The sequence below is a fragment of the Cyclopterus lumpus genome, chromosome 5, assembly GCF_009769545.1.
Source record: "Cyclopterus lumpus isolate fCycLum1 chromosome 5, fCycLum1.pri, whole genome shotgun sequence".
Taxonomy (NCBI): domain Eukaryota; kingdom Metazoa; phylum Chordata; class Actinopteri; order Perciformes; family Cyclopteridae; genus Cyclopterus; species Cyclopterus lumpus.
Window position 1 is genome coordinate 19,481,341 of NC_046970.1, and position 18,588 is coordinate 19,499,928.

Here is an 18,588-nt window from a genome sequence, read left to right on the forward strand (position 1 = left end):
ATACAGTGAGTCTTGTCAGAAGTCAATCGCTATGTAAATGTGAGATGCTACGACTGGAGTTGTATCTTTAAACCAGTGACTAGTGACACAACTACATGAGGACAATGGGGAAATTCACATAACATCTGTGTGTCAAACATGTGCTTTGTGCCAAATGTTTCCATGTATTGTATCGTGCAGTGTCATCATTGCAGCATTGACATGGCGTTATGAACATGCACAACAGTCACATCATTTTTTCAGTTCGATACAAAAAGAAAAGCTTCCACATGTTCTCATTTTCCATGACTAATCCTGTGTTTCCCATTAATTACCTGCAGTCTACAGCCCACCAGATAATTCCATAATGTATATGTACACTTCACAACAAAAGGGTGGCTGTCAGTATGCCAAGGGGATTCAACTCTGCAGGTCGGAGATGGCAGGTTTATTATTTAATTGTTCACTAAAGCACACAATTGTTCATCTAGCCTCTTTATTTTGCTCTCAACGTGCACCAGATCCATTTAACTTTTCAATTTAGGATGAATCTTCCTAAACCTTTTATATCTCTTTGAGTTTTGGTATCGTTGAGTCTTTGTGTGTATGTGAAGTCCTCTTTCCAGATCTTTGTGGCAGAGAGGAGGTTGTGGGGTTCATTCCTAGACGTTTTAGTGGCACCTGGAAGTTGCTTGATGTCTTTATTTCTTCATTTTTCACATGGTGCCAGTCTTTAATTTTTTCATAGTGCAGTTTTGCCATTGTTATTCCTGTCTTTTCGGTGCATACGACAACTATTGCATGCTTCTCCAACCTGTTGGAGCAATCTCTCATCTGTTGGGCAGTTTTCTTCTCCAAACACAGGGTCTCATGTGCATCTTATCTTGTACATATTGTAAAAATGCTTTGAGGCAAATGTATTTTAACTGATTTTAACAGAAATCTTAGACATCACTACTGGACCAGAGGGCTAATGAAACAATGTCTAAAATGCCCCCTGAAGGACTAGAGACACTAAGTTCCTGTTTAATGATGTGTCAAATCAAGAAAGCTTGACCCCTCATAGCTGAAGGTTATCCCTCTGCACCGATGACACAAAAACAGACATCACGACCGACCTGCCTCATTTGTATTCTTCGAAAACACAGATGTTTTTTTGTGTGTTTTCGTTCGTATCGATACGATTAATAATCTCTGTGAATACATGATGTATTCAACATGGATGCCAGAGGAGGCTCTTTGGTTTAGTTGCACGACTTCCTGAACTCAATATTCCTATTAGAACTATACTCTATAATAAAATAAACTGCACAAAAAAAGAAGAAGAAGGAATATCATTGGTGCAAGACTAAGTTGTAATGGTTGTCCCGAAATGGCAACAAGTTGGACGCACTGCTCTGTAGATATCCCAGGCAGGATTACTTTCCATCACACTAAATATATACATCTCCTGCCCTGCTGTCTGTTGGTCTACATACCGCTATTTGTCATTTTCAGACAAGGGGGGGGCGGGGGCGGAGGAAGGGGGGGGGGGGGGGGGGGGGGGGGGGGGGGGGGGGGGGGGGGGGGGGGGGGGGGGGGGGGGGGGGGGGGGGGGGGGGGGGGGGGGGGGGGGGGGGGGGTCACAGACAGCTGACGCACTGGAGCGGAGAGCTACGCGTTTACCGTGCGCATCTTCATTCCCGGCCGCCGGGAGGAAAGGTGCGCGTAACGTCGGTCCCATCCACGGAAACGGTTCTTCCACTTGACGCGTCTTCTCCCCCCCCCCCCCCCCCCCCCCCCCCAGCTTTCATTACATTCAGTGCGCAACAACTGAGGAGAGAAGTTGAAAATGTATTGCTGATACAAGACTGTGTGAGAGAGAGAGAGAGAGTGAGAGAGAGAGAGAGAGAGAGAGAGAGAGAGAGAGAGAGAGACAGAGAGAGACAGAGAGAGAGACATCTGAGCGCGGAGGACTTATTCTGCTCACAATCACCGACGCTGCTGATGGTTATGGATACAGACCGAGAATCTGCATGGCGCGTTATTGAACGTTGACCGGTGGAGTTTAAAAAACTTTTTTTTTTTTTTCAAAGCTCTTTTTGTTCCCAGATGATGGACAGCAGACAAGCGTCACGGACTCTCACACCTGACCGTGCAGCTTTGGCCAACACATGAAAAAGGAAGGAAATATGTTTTGTCTGATGAAATCTCGCAGCGTGGCAGTCAGCAGCAGGGCGATGGGGAGCAGACACGGGACCAAAGCCCAGCGTCACTCCAAACCCATCACCAAAATGTACTTGGTTTTTATTTTGCTGCTGCTCTTCTTCACACCGAGGGTGGATTCATCGTGGTGGTGAGTGAGCGCGTCTGCTGACATCTAGATCCGTTTTGCGGTGTATTTTTTCATTAGATACATATTTATGAAACTAAAAAGCCCAAGTTATAGAAAAGTTTATAGAAAGGAGTTTTGGTGAAAACATAACCCCCCCCCAAAAAACTAATCTACAACATTTTACGCTCATTTACTCAAATGTGTTCCTCTCTCAGGTATAAAGATGAAACACTATCGTACTTTTCATACATGATCTAAAACGTTCATCTCGATAATGAAGATTGATTTTTTTATTTTAGTTAAACGTTGACATCCAATAAAAAGTCACCTCTGCATGGGAATTTTGTTCTGGTTTTATTGTTTTGGTTTTTTTAAACATCAATGCAAAGTGAAATGTGTGGCACAGTAATGTGTGTCATGTGTTTATTAAGATTAATGGTGTTGGGGGGGGGGGGGGGGGGGGGGGGGGGGGGGGGGGGGGGGGGGGGGGGGGGGGGGGGGGGGGGGGGGGGCGGTCTCCCCTATTCATCCATCTTGCCCGAAGCAAGTGGCAGGTGCTGGCACTGGTGCATGAATAAATGCCCCTTGATGATAATTCTCTTGAGGTTTTAAATGCTCAGAGGTGGAAGAAAAAAACACGGAGGTAAGCACCCCCTCATCCCACCCACCTGAAATAGTTGGTCTCATGTGTCGGCCACACTTACAGAAATTATATTTGATGTGCTGCCACTTTATGTTTAACCAGCCAGAGATAAGTTCTAATTCTACATTTTCTTCCTTTGTGTGCAGCCCCGCACCCCCATAACAAAAAATGCACCCTTTGTAAATAAGGATGTGAATGGTAATTTCCCCGGAGAGCCAAAAGCATACGTTATCCTATTTTCCATCGTGCAATAATCCCTTATGCAAATATATTATGAAAAAAAAGAAACTGTGATTAAATCACTGAGAAATTCCAGAGAAACTAATAGAGACACAGAGTCTTGGAAGCTTTGTGCCGAGATCATTCATATGTATTTAATCCTGGTTGGTATTGTTAGCGCCTATTTTTAACCATTGCGATCATTTAGATGTGCACCATGTGTCTTGCTGCACAGGACCCCCCTTTCCTCTGGCTTTCTCCGTGTGTGTCCTCTTGGAGACAGTCAGGGGTCTTTTGGCACAGCCGGCATGTACAACACACAATAAACACAAGCAGTGCTTCTGCTCTGCTTTACTGCTCAGGCAGATAGTCGCGGTTAGAACGGGACCGGAGAGCCATAACGGGAGTGGAAAATGCCTGCTACGTCCGTTTCTGTCTCGGTGGCCAGGCGACACAAATGTGGCTGCGATTAGGGCCTATAATGATATCCGGATGGAGAGTGGAGCGTTCAGGCTTAGGGGGTGCTGGGGGGGTGGGGGCAGGAGCGGGGTTGATCTGTCTGACTGGGAGGGAAAGGCCTGAGCGGTCACTTGCACTGTAGATGACTGTCCTCTGTTGATAAGAGAGGCCCCCCAGTGTCACAATACCACCAGCATGTGATCCGCCCTTTTAAGAGTTGCTACAAAGTACGGGATTATGTCTGAATGGAGCAGGAAGCAAAGGGAAAGAGATGCTTTCCACTGAACGGGAGGAATTTAATAATCTCTTCTACGTCCTGAATATCGGAGTCTCAAGAAGACCAATCTATGGATGTGAAGAAATGGAGGCACGCTAGCAGGAGTCCAATCGGTAATCTCGATTTAAAAAGGACAGCTTCGACATTTTGAGGAAATCTTGATGTGAATATGTGCGTCTCTTCTCTGCACGCTATAGATATAAAAGCTACAAACAGCGGCCGGCTGACGTAGCTTAGCATAAAGGCCAGAAACAGCCGGCTTGGCTCAGTCCAGAAATGACAAAATACACTGACAATCATCTCTGCATTGCTCTAACACATAGTATATCGTTTGTTTCCTAAAAAAGAAAAGAAAAGAAAACTGTACAAAAAGTGTAAAAAAGTGAAATAGACACTTTAAGGAAGGGTTGGGCGGTGTGTGGGGCGGCTACATCTCTTTCTTGGTCAGGGTCGAACTGGTTGGAACAAAGTTGGAGTTTTCGGGAATTCATGACAGATTCAATATCTCCCAGTTGGTCAAAAGAACTACAAAAAGGTCAACAAACCAGTGGCAAAATGGCTGCAAAATCGCCATTTCTGACAGTGACGCTTTAATAAATTAAAATATTAACACTAATATAATCCATCCATTTTCAATACCGCTTATCCTCATTAGGGTCGCGGGGGCGCTGGAGCCTATCCCAGCTGACATAGGGCGAAGGCAGGGGACACCCTGGACAGGCCGCCAGTCCATCGAGGGCACATGTAGGGACATACAACCAACCATTCACTCTCACATTCACACCTATGGGCAATTTAGAGATCAATTAACCTGCAGCATGTCTTTGGACTGTGGGAGGAAGCCGGAGAGCCCGGAGAGAACCCACACTGCCACGGGGAGAACATGCAAACTCCACACAGAAGGACCGCTCCGACCGGGAATCGAACCCACGGCCCTCTTGCTGTGAGGCGACAGTGCTAGCCACTACACCACCGTGCAGCCCAAACTAATATAATGTATTCAGCTATTTAAAATGAGATGAACCTCGTTTGTTTGCATCTGTATTCACTTGTCATGAACCACGACAACCGTATAGCACATCCAAAGCAGCAAAATTAGGCTATTTATTGGCACAAACAAAAAGTTAACAACGGGGGCCGTCCGCCTTTGCGTGAATGCAGAAATAACCCTGATGACATCACTGTGGGTCACTTTTCTCAGACTTGACTCCTCCGGAGCCGCAATACAGTGCGTCACTTTGCACAGGCCAAGCTGTCGGGCCCACAGGGTGCATAACCACGCAGGGCCCCTTTAACTCATCCCCATCAACACCCGTTGTCTGCAGGTACATCGGGGCGCTGGGTGCTCGGGTGATCTGCGACAACATTCCCGGCCTGGTGAACAAGCAGCGGCAGCTGTGCCAGCGGCACCCGGACCTGATGCAGTCCATCGGCGAGGGAGCCAAGGAGTGGATCAAGGAGTGCCAGCACCAGTTCAGACACCACCGCTGGAACTGCAGCACGCTGGACCGGGACCACACTGTGTTTGGCAGGGTGATGCTGCGAAGTGAGTGTCTGCACATGTGTGACAGGGATTTCTATCTGTGTGGTTCCTTGTGCGTGCGTGACAGCGGTTGTTTATGTCAGAGACACTCAAGTTAATCATCCTCGTAAATGCCTCCGCGGTTACCAGATAAGCAGAGAATTAATAGGTGTCTTATTAAATCAACTTTGTCCTAGAATACAAACAGAAAGAGAAAGTGTTGATTTGTTCTCCACCTTCTCTGGAATGGGGGAAGATTGGGAAAGTGGATGTTCTCCGAAAACAAGTAGCAGATCGAGAGATCTACACTGGTGATGTATAAACAGTAATAGGAGTAAATATTTGGGTAGATGTCTCTGGCAGCCAGACAAAGCTTTACTCCCTGACATATCGCCTGTGTTCTGCTTCATTGCGTGAGCAGGAATGAGAACAGGAGGTGGGTGGGAAAGCCAGACCAAATAACCCCCAAAATCTCCTCTTGTCTGAAATGAAAACACAGCCCAGTGACTGAGAAAGCTGCCATCTGTGCAAAATAAAAGGTGAAAGCAGAGCGAGGTGGATTGTGATTAAAGTTGACATGCTTCTACCCCCTGTCTGGACCATCCACCATAAATGGAATGATTTTTTGTGCTCCTAATGTCAGGAAGATAGTGGAGAGAGGCGGCTAAAAGAAGCGCTTGAGTCTTACCAAAGAAAGCCACAAAACCAGTTTGCGGCGTGGTTTCCGTTAACCTTTAGGACACTGTCAAATGAAAAGTGTCAGTAAGAAAATATGCAAACAAATAAAAATCACGAAATAGCTTATTTTCTGAAGGATTTCATTACGACGCCTCTCTTTCCTGTGTCCCCCCCCCCCACCCACCCCTCAGGCAGCCGTGAGGCGGCGTTTCGTGTACGCAATCTCTTCAGCGGGGGTGGTCTACGCCATTACCAGGGCCTGCAGTCAGGGCGAGCTAAAGATCTGCAACTGCGATGGCCAGAAGCGGGGGCGAGCGAGCGACGACAGGGGCAACTTCGACTGGGGCGGATGCAGCGACAACATCAACTACGGCACCAAATTTGCCAAGGCGTTCGTCGATGCTCGAGAGAGGATGGTGAAAGACGCTCGAGCCCTGATGAACCTGCACAACAACCGGTGCGGGCGGATGGTGAGCAGCAGGGCTTACATTGGGTTTTGTTATGTGGGAGGGTGGTTTAGGTTAGGGTACCTTATATAGATAAGTAAGCTCTGTTTTTATGCTTTTTCATGCCCTGTGGCTCCTTAAAACGTTCAGAGTACACGTCTTAAACATAAATTATGACATATTATCAGGGAGTATACTACCCCGCAGTATATAAATGTCTGTCTCTTTTTCACCGATTGTAAAATTCAAACTCAAAGTAGGCTAATGTTATGCAACGAATGGTTGGTCAAATCAAATCAAACAGCACAACCATGATGAAGGTTAACTGCTATTTCTCCTCTACCCTTCGCTCCTTGAGTCACTCAGCATCGACTGTTAGATCCCCCCCATACACACACAGTTATGTTACAGTTTTTTGTTATTGCACATATTAGGTTTTTGTTGAGCTTCACAGCATTTATAAAATCGGAGCTATGCTCAAAACATTTGGGGCTTCAACCTTGGCAAAATGACACGGCAACGCTGAGCCCCGGACAGCCCCAGCCCAAGTTAACCCCTAGTGAGCTTCAGCTCCAGTCTGCGTTGCAGTTGAGCAACTTATTTATGTAAGTGTCCTACTAAAGACTATAAGAGACAGTAGTATATTTTACCACAAGTCACATCCTTATTTTAAAGAGACTCTATAATATCCCTTTAATACTCTGATTTGTTTAAGACCATTGTAAACTATCTTGCAAATATAACTTTAATACACACACACACACACGCATGCGCGCACGCGCACGCACGCACACGCAGACGCACACGCACACGCACACACACCTCACAACAGGCAACAAAGTGAGATAAAATCTCCCAGAAGCATACATTATGAATTGGCTGTCAGCGGTAGATTTAGTTTCAGGTTCAACACAAACAAGCCAGATTGTTTCAAAAGGAAGATAACTCAAAGTAAACTCCAGTCAGAGTGACGAAGCGCTGATCACACCTACATCATGCCATGGGCTACATCATAGGCTTAACACCCTGTCACCTTTGACCTCTGCTCTAGGCAGTGAAGCGCTTTATGAAGCTGGAGTGCAAGTGTCACGGGGTCAGCGGCTCCTGTTCTCTGAGGACCTGCTGGCTGGCGATGTCCGACTTCCGGCGAACTGGCGACTACCTGCGCAAGAAGTACAACACGGCCATCGAGGTGACCATGAACCAGGACGGGACGGGCTTCATGGTGGCCGACAAGGACTTCAAGGGAAGCACCAAGAATGAGTTGGTGTACGTCGAGAACTCACCGGATTACTGTCTCACGGAGCGCTCAGCGGGTGAGTGAATAAGGTTTTTAAAAAAATATTATTTTCTTTGAATACTTAAGATGGACATACACAAAACGAGGGAAATTAAGACTGTAAGACAATGGTGGCTGTATATTCACAAAACATTACGCTACCCTGAGCTCAGTGCTCTTACTCATTGTTAAAATGAGTCAGTTAACTCAAATTACACAACGTTTACCCGACAATCCCTTTTGGTATTTCGCCATGCTTAAAGTTTTGAGAGGTTGTGTTCTCAGAAAGCCAATAAATTGGTATTTACATAAAAACATAACATCAACAAACATTGTTGGATTACGCACCATGGAATTTGTTTTGTAAGAAATGTGACCAAGATATGTACTGAGAAGCTTTAAAGTTAAGAAATAAACGTGTCACGGCTCTCTATTTCACCATTTCAAAATGTTCGTTTTTTTAAAAAAAAATTCCATTTTTGATCAACACAAGTTGATCTGAAAAAGTTATGCCGACATAACATCCCGTACCGACCTGGCTATGAACAGCTTTAATTTAGATACTATTGTATGTGGTAGAGAAGGACCTTATCGGGGCCTATATATAACTGATCATAAAGACTGGATTGAGATACCCCCAGTATGTGTAACAATTCAGAATAAAGAAATCTATATTTCATTCAGGTGAGCAAAACACCTTCAATCCATATTCTGAGATTCAGTGACGCATTTTTGAGTCCAATATTATTCGACAAATTGTTTCCAATTTTCAATTAAAAAGACTATTGCGTATATTGTTAAGAGACAGGTCCAACAGGTGGCTGGTCCTGCTATGAGAATCAGAGACTCGTCCACTGGAGGCTTGCATTCCTTCACAGCTTAACGTTCAATGATTTGACCTTTAACATCCCCTTTAATTCCTGGTGTTTGCTTTACCTTGTTAAGCTCTGCCTCTCTCCTCCAATCCAGCCCCCTTCAATAGAGCGTGAAGGAGTTCACTCGCTCACTGTTAATGGGTGAGGTGAGATAGCGCAGGGCATCAGTGGAGGGGGCATGATGGTACCACCAGATTCTCCCACTCCTCTGACAACACAGGGTAATGAAGGTGTGTTCGCTCAAAGGAAAGGCTGTCTTTCCTTGTTAAAAGGTGATCTTAAAAAGAAAGCTTATGACCCTCCTCGCCACTAATCTCCATTGTAGAGGAATTCATAGCCTAAGGATACATGCAGGCTTATTTTTTGGTTAGTATTAGGCTCCACTCCCTAGAGCCTGAGGGGAATATCTCCTCTTATCCGTCTTTCTTTACTTCAGGGATGCTCTGTTATTAGACATGGCATCTGATCTCAGGCTTAGATTTTACACCCGAGTACGTGGACACTTTGGTGTTTGTCTCCGAGACTGTTCTGTCAGCGCCTCTGGAAGCCAACACCCTGCCGAGGCGTGTGGAAAAGTCACATTCTGCTTTGGAAAAAACGTTTTCAGCATCAAAATATGGTGTTCAGAGGTGGTCAGCTGCCAAGATGAGCAGTTCTGGACATCGACAGTATGTCATCACTGGAGGTTCTCCAAAAAGGAATTAGGGTTGAGCTGAAATGTGACTAGGACCAACAACCACTGAAGAAGAACGGTGACTATAGTTATTGTGTGTACAATAGAAAAGGTGCATGTCGTTCACACGTCTAAGTTCCAATTCCTTTAAAGTGGCACTTATCTCTATTTCTGTATCACCACTTGATCAAATATGGATGTGTAATGCAAAATCACCCCTACCCCCCCCCCCCCCCCCCCCCCCCCCCCCTACCCCCCAGTCCTCCTCAGCTCCACACAGCGGTATAATATCTTCCAGCTTATTATTTTGTAAATAGCAAGATCAAATGTTTGCTATTGCGTTATATCAAATGTGTATGCAACTACAGCTCTTCCAGAATTTAATTCCTGTAACATAAAAAATATACTTTTTCTTGTACTTAATTGTTTGTTAAAATAGTGTTAGGGTGAGGCTGCAATCATGGTTTCACTTCTATGGTTCCTACTTTTATTAATATGAAAACATGAAACTGGGAAAAGCCTGCGAATCCAAACAAGATGTTTCACTATGCGATACGAACACTATGATTTACTCTCCAACCGCAAATATTTCATATTTTTCTTTCCAGGCTCCCTGGGCACAGCAGGCAGAGTGTGCAACAAGTCCTCCAGAGGCACTGACGGCTGTGAGGTCATGTGCTGTGGGCGGGGCTACGACACCACGCGTGTCAAACGTGTCACCAAGTGCGAGTGCAAGTTCAAGTGGTGCTGCGCCGTGGAGTGCAACCACTGCGAGGACTTGGTGGACGTTCACACCTGCAAGCCCCACAAGCGTCCCGATTGGCTGGACATAACCTAACGAGGAGACCCGACCAATCACAAGTCCCCGACGGACGGACTCCATAACCTGCTCGCGAATGACTGCATTTTATTATGGGATATATAATTGGGATCTCTTTACTGTCATACCTCTGTGGCTTTTGATCCTTTGACACTTCATGAAGCAGAGACTTCACAGACTTTGATGCTAAACTGGAAATTAGGCCCGGTTACTGATTGTGTGCTGCTTTGAAGAATTTGTTGAGCTTTTTTAAGACAAACGTTAAATCTTTGATACAAAACGTCTGAATATATTGTATTGTTCTGTTGTAAACGCACCGTCGTTTGAAGCAGAGATATGAGGTGATAGAACGTTCAGACGGTGTGACCACATGACATCCTGCTCATACTGACGATCATATTTACAGTCATATTTAGCCCGAAGAGAGAAAGAAAGAAAGATGGAGATATCTTTTGGAGATATTGTACAAACACTGTGTCATTTGAAATGATATCATTGGACGTTACTGCAACAAAATCATTTAAAATACGAAGAAAAAAAAGACAATCGCTGCTAATGAGTGCAACTCTAACAAACCAGCAAAAAGTCGGAGGGAGCTTCTTACTCGATTAAGATCAGATGATGACACTGTGAACCGGAAGCAAGCGCAAACAGAAGGAGCAAGAAAGGACGTTGAGTTAAAGTGGCCGCATACTCGCTGCATTTGAAGCTGAATTTGAGCAGGTTCCCGGGAGAGAAAACGACAGACGAAGCAGGAACGATGAAGCGGCACAATGGACTTTGGAGTTACACTTTCCATACAGTATCTCACATATTTGGTCTGCGATTGGTCGAACACATTCTGGCTGTGTTTCCTTATGGAGAACATTATCATTTCTACCTCTGGCTCTTTGTCTTTGTTTTAACTTTTTTGTTTCGCCGCTATTCAGACAGCTTCAGGTAACTGTCCTTAGAACTGTGTAACCCCCCCCCCCCCCCCCAAAAAAAAATACACAGCCCCCCTCGTACATTTCAATTAGACTACTGCGTCAAACAAATGTAACATTGTCTGGTAAACACGTTGTGTAGGCCAATCAAATACATGCAGGTGCACATTCTATGTAGATTATTGAACTCCTTCAGCTGATGATCGTCATGTAGGACGATATCTTTGAGGTGAGGGAATCCAAAGTTGTCAAAACACAGTGCAATATCATCCCGAATTGCTGTGCAGTGATTTGCTGTCTGATCCTAAAACTCACAGATTTATTATATAAAAACGGATACTCCTTATATCATCAGTACTAGGGTTGTAGCGGTATACCTGTATCAGGGTATACCACGGTATTAAAATTGTCATATCTTATTTGCTCATGTGTGGTATTGAAAAACCCGACATAGGTGAGCATTTTTTTTTTTTTGGAGTTAAAGGTTCAGACGGGAGAAGGCAGACTGCACACCTACAGTATTAAATATTGTATTATATATACACAGTAAGTGTTAACAATTATAGGACATTATTTTAAAAGCTTTCAGCGGATGTGGTTTCTTTTTCATTTAACATCCTATAGTGCTGCCAACATTAAACTCCAGTCATATAACACATTATAGTTTCATACTATTTCTCTAAATCAGGTTTTTAATTTAGTTTATTGAAATTCAATTCTCATTCCTCAAAAGGGCCATTGTAACTACGACCACTATTAATAATAATAATATAGTACCGTGTATCGCCGGACCTTGATACCGTGATATTTTCTAAGAAACCGTAAACATCGCATACCGTTACAACCTAATCAGTACCTTCAACAACAGCCCCGACCAAAGCAGCTGTTGTTGATCTGAACAGCTGGTTATCCATCCCTGCAGCCTTTGTTGTTTACCATAATTCACCTACTTCCAGTTGCTCTCGGCCATGATTATTGTTTCTTGTTTTTTTCATCCACCACTCATGCCTCTATTTTGATGGCAGTAAAACTCCAGAATGCTACGGACACGTTTTTTAAATCTCACGGTACTTTCTATTCTCTCAGATGCGGCTTTTTGATGTTGTTTATGTAAAAAAGAAAAAAAAGAAAAGAAGAGCATTTACTACATATTGCATCGATGCTGTTCTATAGCTTTTAAAGCTACAGATCACGGCTGTTGAGGCACATTTCATTATTTTTTTGAAGATGGCGTCAGACCCCTTGGATCACTGCTCCATGCTCAAGCAAATGTGTCGCTGCTGATAACGTTTAATGCTACTTCCCTCAAACTAAAAGGCTTGAGAATGTACATTTATATGCTGCTAAATTGTCGCAGATCTTAACAAAAAAAAATAAAAAATGAACAGCAAGATATGTACTGTAACGCTGAAGAACCTAATTATATGGGAAAATATTAAAAACACAAGTTTCTGTTTAAAAGAGTTTATATATTTTTATGAAAAAACCCTTTTAAAAAAACAGTTGTTATTATTATACACTCTGTCTCCAATGTCTGCTTCTTAGTGCCGAGTTGCATTCTAAGAGTTGCATCTCAAGGTTGTGCAGCTTTTCTCCTCAGCAGCATGTTTCTGGTATTGTGACAGAATACTTTTTACAATGCAATATTTTGCAAGTGTGCTTTCAGTCCTTTGTGCGCATATATACTGGCTGCGACTGGTTTGTGAGGAGTGAATTATTTCATGAAACTGGGCCAACGCGTTGCAGAAGGAGCAGCGAAGTATAGCTGTGGAGGCCTGAATTTGACTTTTTCAACATCTGGTAATGCTGCCAGACATCGAGCCCGGCCATCGGAGACACAACCCTCAGAGGGCATTATAGATCTAAAATTACTCTGACAACAAGCTGTGGATGCTGAGGGTCAACTGATTTTTTGAAGTCCACGTAGTGAAGGGGGTGGGGGGGAGATGCCAAAGCAAAGTGCTTTGATCGAAGCCAAATGACACGGCGTGTTAAACGTTCACAAGTCAAAAGTTAATTGCTAACAAAAGGAGCCTGTTTTGAATGTAAATGAAGAGCATGTCGGCCGTGTTTTTCTTAAAGATTAGAAAAGGTGAGCGCGGTTCACACATACGGCCTGTGGCTGCACTCAAAAGTTCCTATTTCCATTCTCTGAACGTGATTAAAGCAACTTAAGTCGGTTATGAAATCTAACATTTCATTCCTGCATTCACATTGGAAACCAGCGGGCCCGCACTGATCTGTACTATGGACTTATGGAGAGGTCGAGGCTGAATGTCATACTTCCTGTACCTGAGGTCACTTTGCTTTTCGCAACTCCAACATCGCATTAAAAAAATCGGAATACTTTTTTTGACGTTATATAACTTTACATTTCAGCCAACGCAAACAAACATTTGTACTTAAGCAGATGATGCCACATTTTAACATCTAAGTCAAGCTTTTTCTTCAGCATACAGCGACAGTGTCCTAGATTGTATAACTGTCTGGAAGGTATTTATACCTTTGAAATGCAGGTCCCAAAATTCCTGACTGGCTCCATAATAAACCTTGTTGATCCCCCCTTGTCACTCCTATTAGAGGTCTTCCCTTCTTACAGCTCAGTTGGTCTCTTGTGTTGAGCCCTGATTTCAGACAAATGGCCAAGACATGCAGCCAACAGTGTTTTAACATTCAGTGCGCTCGCCGTCAGGTAATTCCAGAGTCCGTCTTCAAAGTTTAAAAAGAACGTTCTTTTGAGGGAAATCGAGGGACTTTCTTTGAGAAGTTGGTTTTCGTCGAGCAATTAGCTAAGCTGTGCACGCACAGAGTGGATTAATACTACTTTGCTGGTGTTTAAATCTGTCATAGTATCCGCAGAGCTTTGTCCCCCACAATGTGTGATCCAGTTGAACTCTGTAAAAATAACAGGAGAGGCATCGCAGGCATTCTCTGTCATCATAGTGATATCAAACGGGCATCTCAATTTGACAACATTTCAGAGCTAAAATTGGCCGGGGGGGGGTGGGGGGGGGGGAAAGACTAACAGTGTGGTCCACACGGATGTCTCACATTCAGGGAAGCCAGGGGAGAGGAATGTTGTAATCCATGCTTACACACTGTAATGAGTCAAGAACCATTCAGTGGTGTGTCAGTCTCACACTAAACATGTTTAATATTCCCCTTGAACTTGTCCGACGGGTTCAAAACACTGGACTCCATCTAATCATGCGATGCATATCTATGATGTACAGCAATATGGGAAATATGTTGATGTGTGTATAGATTGTGAAATTGTTGCTCGCTAGACTATTTAGGGAAAAGTGTTGAAAATCTGTTCCAGAAGTTTCCCTGTGTTTCTTGGAAGAGAGGAACCCTATCAGCAGAAATTAAAAGGCTTCACGTGGACATGAAATTGGACTTGACTGTAGCCGCTTTAGTGTAATTTATTTACTGTCCTTGCCAAGTGACATCATACTTATTGGTTACCGGGAGAATCCAGCTATACATCTCTCATACAGTATCTCATATAGCATTGATAAAGAAAACAAAAAGGCAACACAATGTGAATTATATTTCCGCAGCATTTACCCCAGATCCTTTACATTTATGTCCCCGGTGACATACAATAAATTAATATATTGGGGGTTTCAGCGTCTTTCTCGAGCAGGGCACAGGGCTGTGTTCCAAAATGCATTATCCCTAAATTCATTTCATGCTTACCTTTAATGTTTTTTATTACTTACTTGTAATAGTTTGTATTACTTACGTTTAATGTGCTGTACATTGTGTGTTCTTCTTACCACATATACTGTTGTATTGTGTCTTATCCTGTACTGTTTGCTATTGTTTTATGTTTGTTATGGTCTGTCAAGGGACTACAGGTGCAAATTAGCTGCAGCTACAATCTGGTACAGTGGTGACATTTATGTTTTAACTGTACATGGTCCCTTTTAAATAAAGATCGAATAATAAATAATTAAATCTCATAAGCGACAGAAAACAATACGTGGATGAAGCGTTACGGCTTTTTCGTGGAGCAGAGGGATTTAAACCGTGCACAGTGATATAAAAAATATCCATAAACCCCTTAGTGATGAAGATAGTTTTTTTTAACTGTAGAATATAATTGTCTATTACAGAACCAGGTCCTGTCGTTAACCTAAAATACCATTTGGAACTTCTTTTATGACTTAACATTGATCATTTTATTGATCAGCTTCAGTTTAGTTAAAATCATAATTTAAACAGATACCAGTGCTTCTTCTTTATAGTCCCCATCATCTCATACAATTGTATTAATACTGTATATTTTGAACCAGAGAGGCAAAAACATCAGAGAAATTGTCTTACCTTCGGCCAGTTTGGCATCCAGTTTGACGGCCCTGCTCCTGTCTCTCTTTCTCTTTACTCCCTACACAAAAACAAACAAACTTTCCATCCGACATGTGCTGATAAAAACAAGACTCTTTCCGTGACTTTGCTTTATAAGCTCTAGTATTCTGGCGTTAACATGAGTTGTACATACGTAATTGTTGCCGGGGGTCCAGTCAGGGTGGCGCTGAGCGTGGAGGCGTTTCTCTCCATTGGCCTGTTCGTAATACTTGGCCTGCTCGTCGTTGGACAGAGACTTCCACTGTGGAAAGAGGACAACATTAATGAGAGCGGGCTCCCACAAACTCCCACGGTGCATTTGTGTCCTAACCGTTTGCATTATGTTCTCAAAAGTTGCTGTCAAGATGTAAAGATTTAGAGTTAGAGGAAAGAGTTTTCAAGCACATCTGCAGTCTTTTACCAAACTGTCATGAAGGTTGTGTCACACTATCACAATGAGATTTTTGCTGCGCTTCACTTCAATTTGAGATTTATCGTCACATATGTATTCATACATATTAGATTGGAAAACTTTATTAATTCCAAGTGGGGAAACTCATTTTCCACCAAACATTTATACAGACAACAATAGACCCAGTCCACAGAGCACAACAGACAAGTAACACACTACAAAACAAACAAAACCAGAAGATACCCCATAAAACATGACCATCAGAAAGATGCTGAGTCTAAATATAAAAACACCTAAAAAGGTGTTCATATGTGACATTTGCTGCAATTGTTTGTTTTATTTAGGAGCAGCGGGCTGCTGTGAAACATTCAACTTGGGGTTCAGCTTCTCGCTCACTTCGACATGCGTACAGGAGGCGTCGGGGATTGAACCGTCGACCCCGAATCTTTGAACACAAGTAACATCTGTGGCTGGTGGGAATGTCCTTACATTTTGCAGCTATTTGGCCCCAAGTCAAAACGCTGACCACAATTTTGTTTTCACCTATTGATGTCGCTGGATGAAAAAATAACAAAAATAAAATCATGTTTGTACCAAAAAAAAGAAAAAGAAAAATCCTTTGAATGAATGAAGCAAAGTTGTTTGTGGTCTTTTTGTTGTTCAGACCTACAATTAATTCTTTAATTGTCGGTCTGAACAGCATTACCAATTAAAACTTTTAACTTAAATGTATCAGATCAGTTCATCTGCAGCGTCCACCAATCAAAGAATCGGGATGTACCCTTACCCATGGACGCCGTGGCCACTCCCAACTTGTGTGACAGGAAGTGAGAGACTGTAACCGGAAGTAACCGCCCTCTCAGAGACTGATGTTCCTCGAGACCATCTGACTGGTTCCACGCCCAACGCCGGTCACTCGTCTGTCGGACCTGTACGAAACGCAGACATTTTCATCCCTGTGAAAATCACTCATGCCCTCGGACATTTACAGTCAAACGATCTGGTGCATGTCCCCTCATCACTGTTAATGTTCTATATTTACATATTCAAGTCACTTCAGACGCATGTTTTAAAGTCTGTTCTGCACCTTCAATTTAAAAGTGAAAATTATAGAAATGGTGGCAAAATAGGAATATTTCTTTCACAAGATTCTGAAGCTCCTCTCTCCACTGTGGCTCTGAACATTCTGTGCAATACACACCCGTTATAAACCCTGAAAACAGCCCCAAGATGTTCCTGAAACAACGATTGCATGAAAATGATTGAGAGCTACAACAATCCCCATTTGGCAAAATAAAGTCCAGAGTTTTGTTAACGTTTCAAACTTGAAATCAAGTATGGCAAATCACTATGGGGGAGAAGAATGAGTGTTTTTTTTCTCTCTTCCCACCGAAACCCCATTCAAGTGAATGGGACAATTTCTCTGCGTTTTTCAAGTTTTTTGGGGAAACGTCCGAGCGAATCTCTTAGAAACGAAATAGCACACGATTCCAGATCAGACAGCACGTTTGATGTATTTTGACGCATGTGCCGGCAACGCTGCGGGACGAGATATGGGCCAAACCTTTCTATGAAAGATGGAGAATAAGAAGAGAATAGTCAGTGTGCTTGCTGCACAAAGCTTTACACACTGAATAAAACAATGTTTTTAATATTTCGGGACTGCAGTGAGGTAAATCAAATCAGACCATTACAATATTATGGAATCAAATACACAACACTAATATAAGTAATACTTATTATTATTACGTGGCCTATATGAACTACCTTGAGTTCACTCCATTTCGTTTTTTAAGACACTTTTCTCTACACACACCGACACTGGAGTGTTGGAGATGTAGAGTTTATTTTTAAGTTGTCGTGCGTCAGATATGATGCAGTTTGGGAGACAGAGAAGAGGGAAGCAGTCTCAGTGACTCATTGTAGTCTAATGTTGGCTGATCATCAACTCACTGAGTGGTCATCAGAAAACTGGATAATGAAATACCTCATGTTGTCATAACTCATAAGCCGATGAAACCACATTTCACTTGGGTTTTACTTACTTGAGGCAGATCTTTTAGGAGATTTCAAGTCCAACTCAAACTTCATGTCATCTTCAGGGACACACCGGGCAAAGAGCTTAGTGGGATGGCAGCAGCGCACACAAACTCTCCTTTTATGGGTCAACTGTCAGGACTGCACCTTTTCACTGGAGATGTTAAGTGTCCGTGTGTTTCCACACAAGTAATATGCTCCAAATCATCATTTCAGTATTTTATTTGTATCTTATTAACCCTACTGACTCTGGCCATTCATGTTGTAAATGTCTCAAACATCTTTTATATCATACAGGACATGAGAAGATCATATGAAACGTCTACACATCTGTCTTCATTACATAGTCGTTGTCGAAACGTTACCCCCTGTGTGTTTTACGCTTTCTTTCTTTTTTTGCCGTCACCCTGACTTTGATGCACTCCGGAGGTCAGTGAACAACTCATGTTTCGACATGCAGCATGGGACCGCGCTCTGGCACCGAGAGCAGACACTTGAGCACCCGTCAACAATCCTCTACAGCGATTTTCATTACTGCTGTTCGCCACTTGAGCACGAGTGTATGGAGTATGATTATGGCACCAGTGGTTCGCTGAGAACTTGCCACATAAAAGCATCTGCTGATGGTGGTGAAGTGGTGTAATCATAATGATGGCTCTTGGCTTTATATAGTCTA

General features: G+C 43.2%; 1 protein-coding gene across 1 annotated transcript; it reads left to right on the forward strand.

Annotated features, from left to right (window-relative positions):
- The first annotated feature begins 1,911 nt into the window (after nt 1-1,911).
- Nucleotides 1,912-11,148, forward strand: LOC117731349 (protein Wnt-2b-A-like). The gene is made up of 5 exons (XM_034533640.1): nt 1,912-2,314; nt 5,217-5,441; nt 6,294-6,561; nt 7,589-7,853; nt 9,973-11,148. The coding sequence occupies exons 1-5, from the start codon at nt 2,133-2,135 to the stop codon at nt 10,200-10,202; spliced, it is 1,170 nt and encodes a 389-aa protein (XP_034389531.1). The 5' UTR covers nt 1,912-2,132; the 3' UTR covers nt 10,203-11,148.
- Nucleotides 11,149-18,588: the final 7,440 nt, after the last annotated feature.

Coding starts and splice junctions, on each gene's coding strand:
- LOC117731349 (XM_034533640.1), top strand. CDS start 2,133: ATGAAAAAGGAAGGAAATATGTTTTGTCTGATGAAATCTCGCAGCGTG. Junction 5,442..6,293: donor AGGGTGATGCTGCGAAGTGA/GTGTCTGCACAT, acceptor GGCAGCCGTGAG/GCGGCGTTTCGTGTACGCAA. Junction 7,854..9,972: donor TCTCACGGAGCGCTCAGCGG/GTGAGTGAATAA, acceptor TTTTCTTTCCAG/GCTCCCTGGGCACAGCAGGC.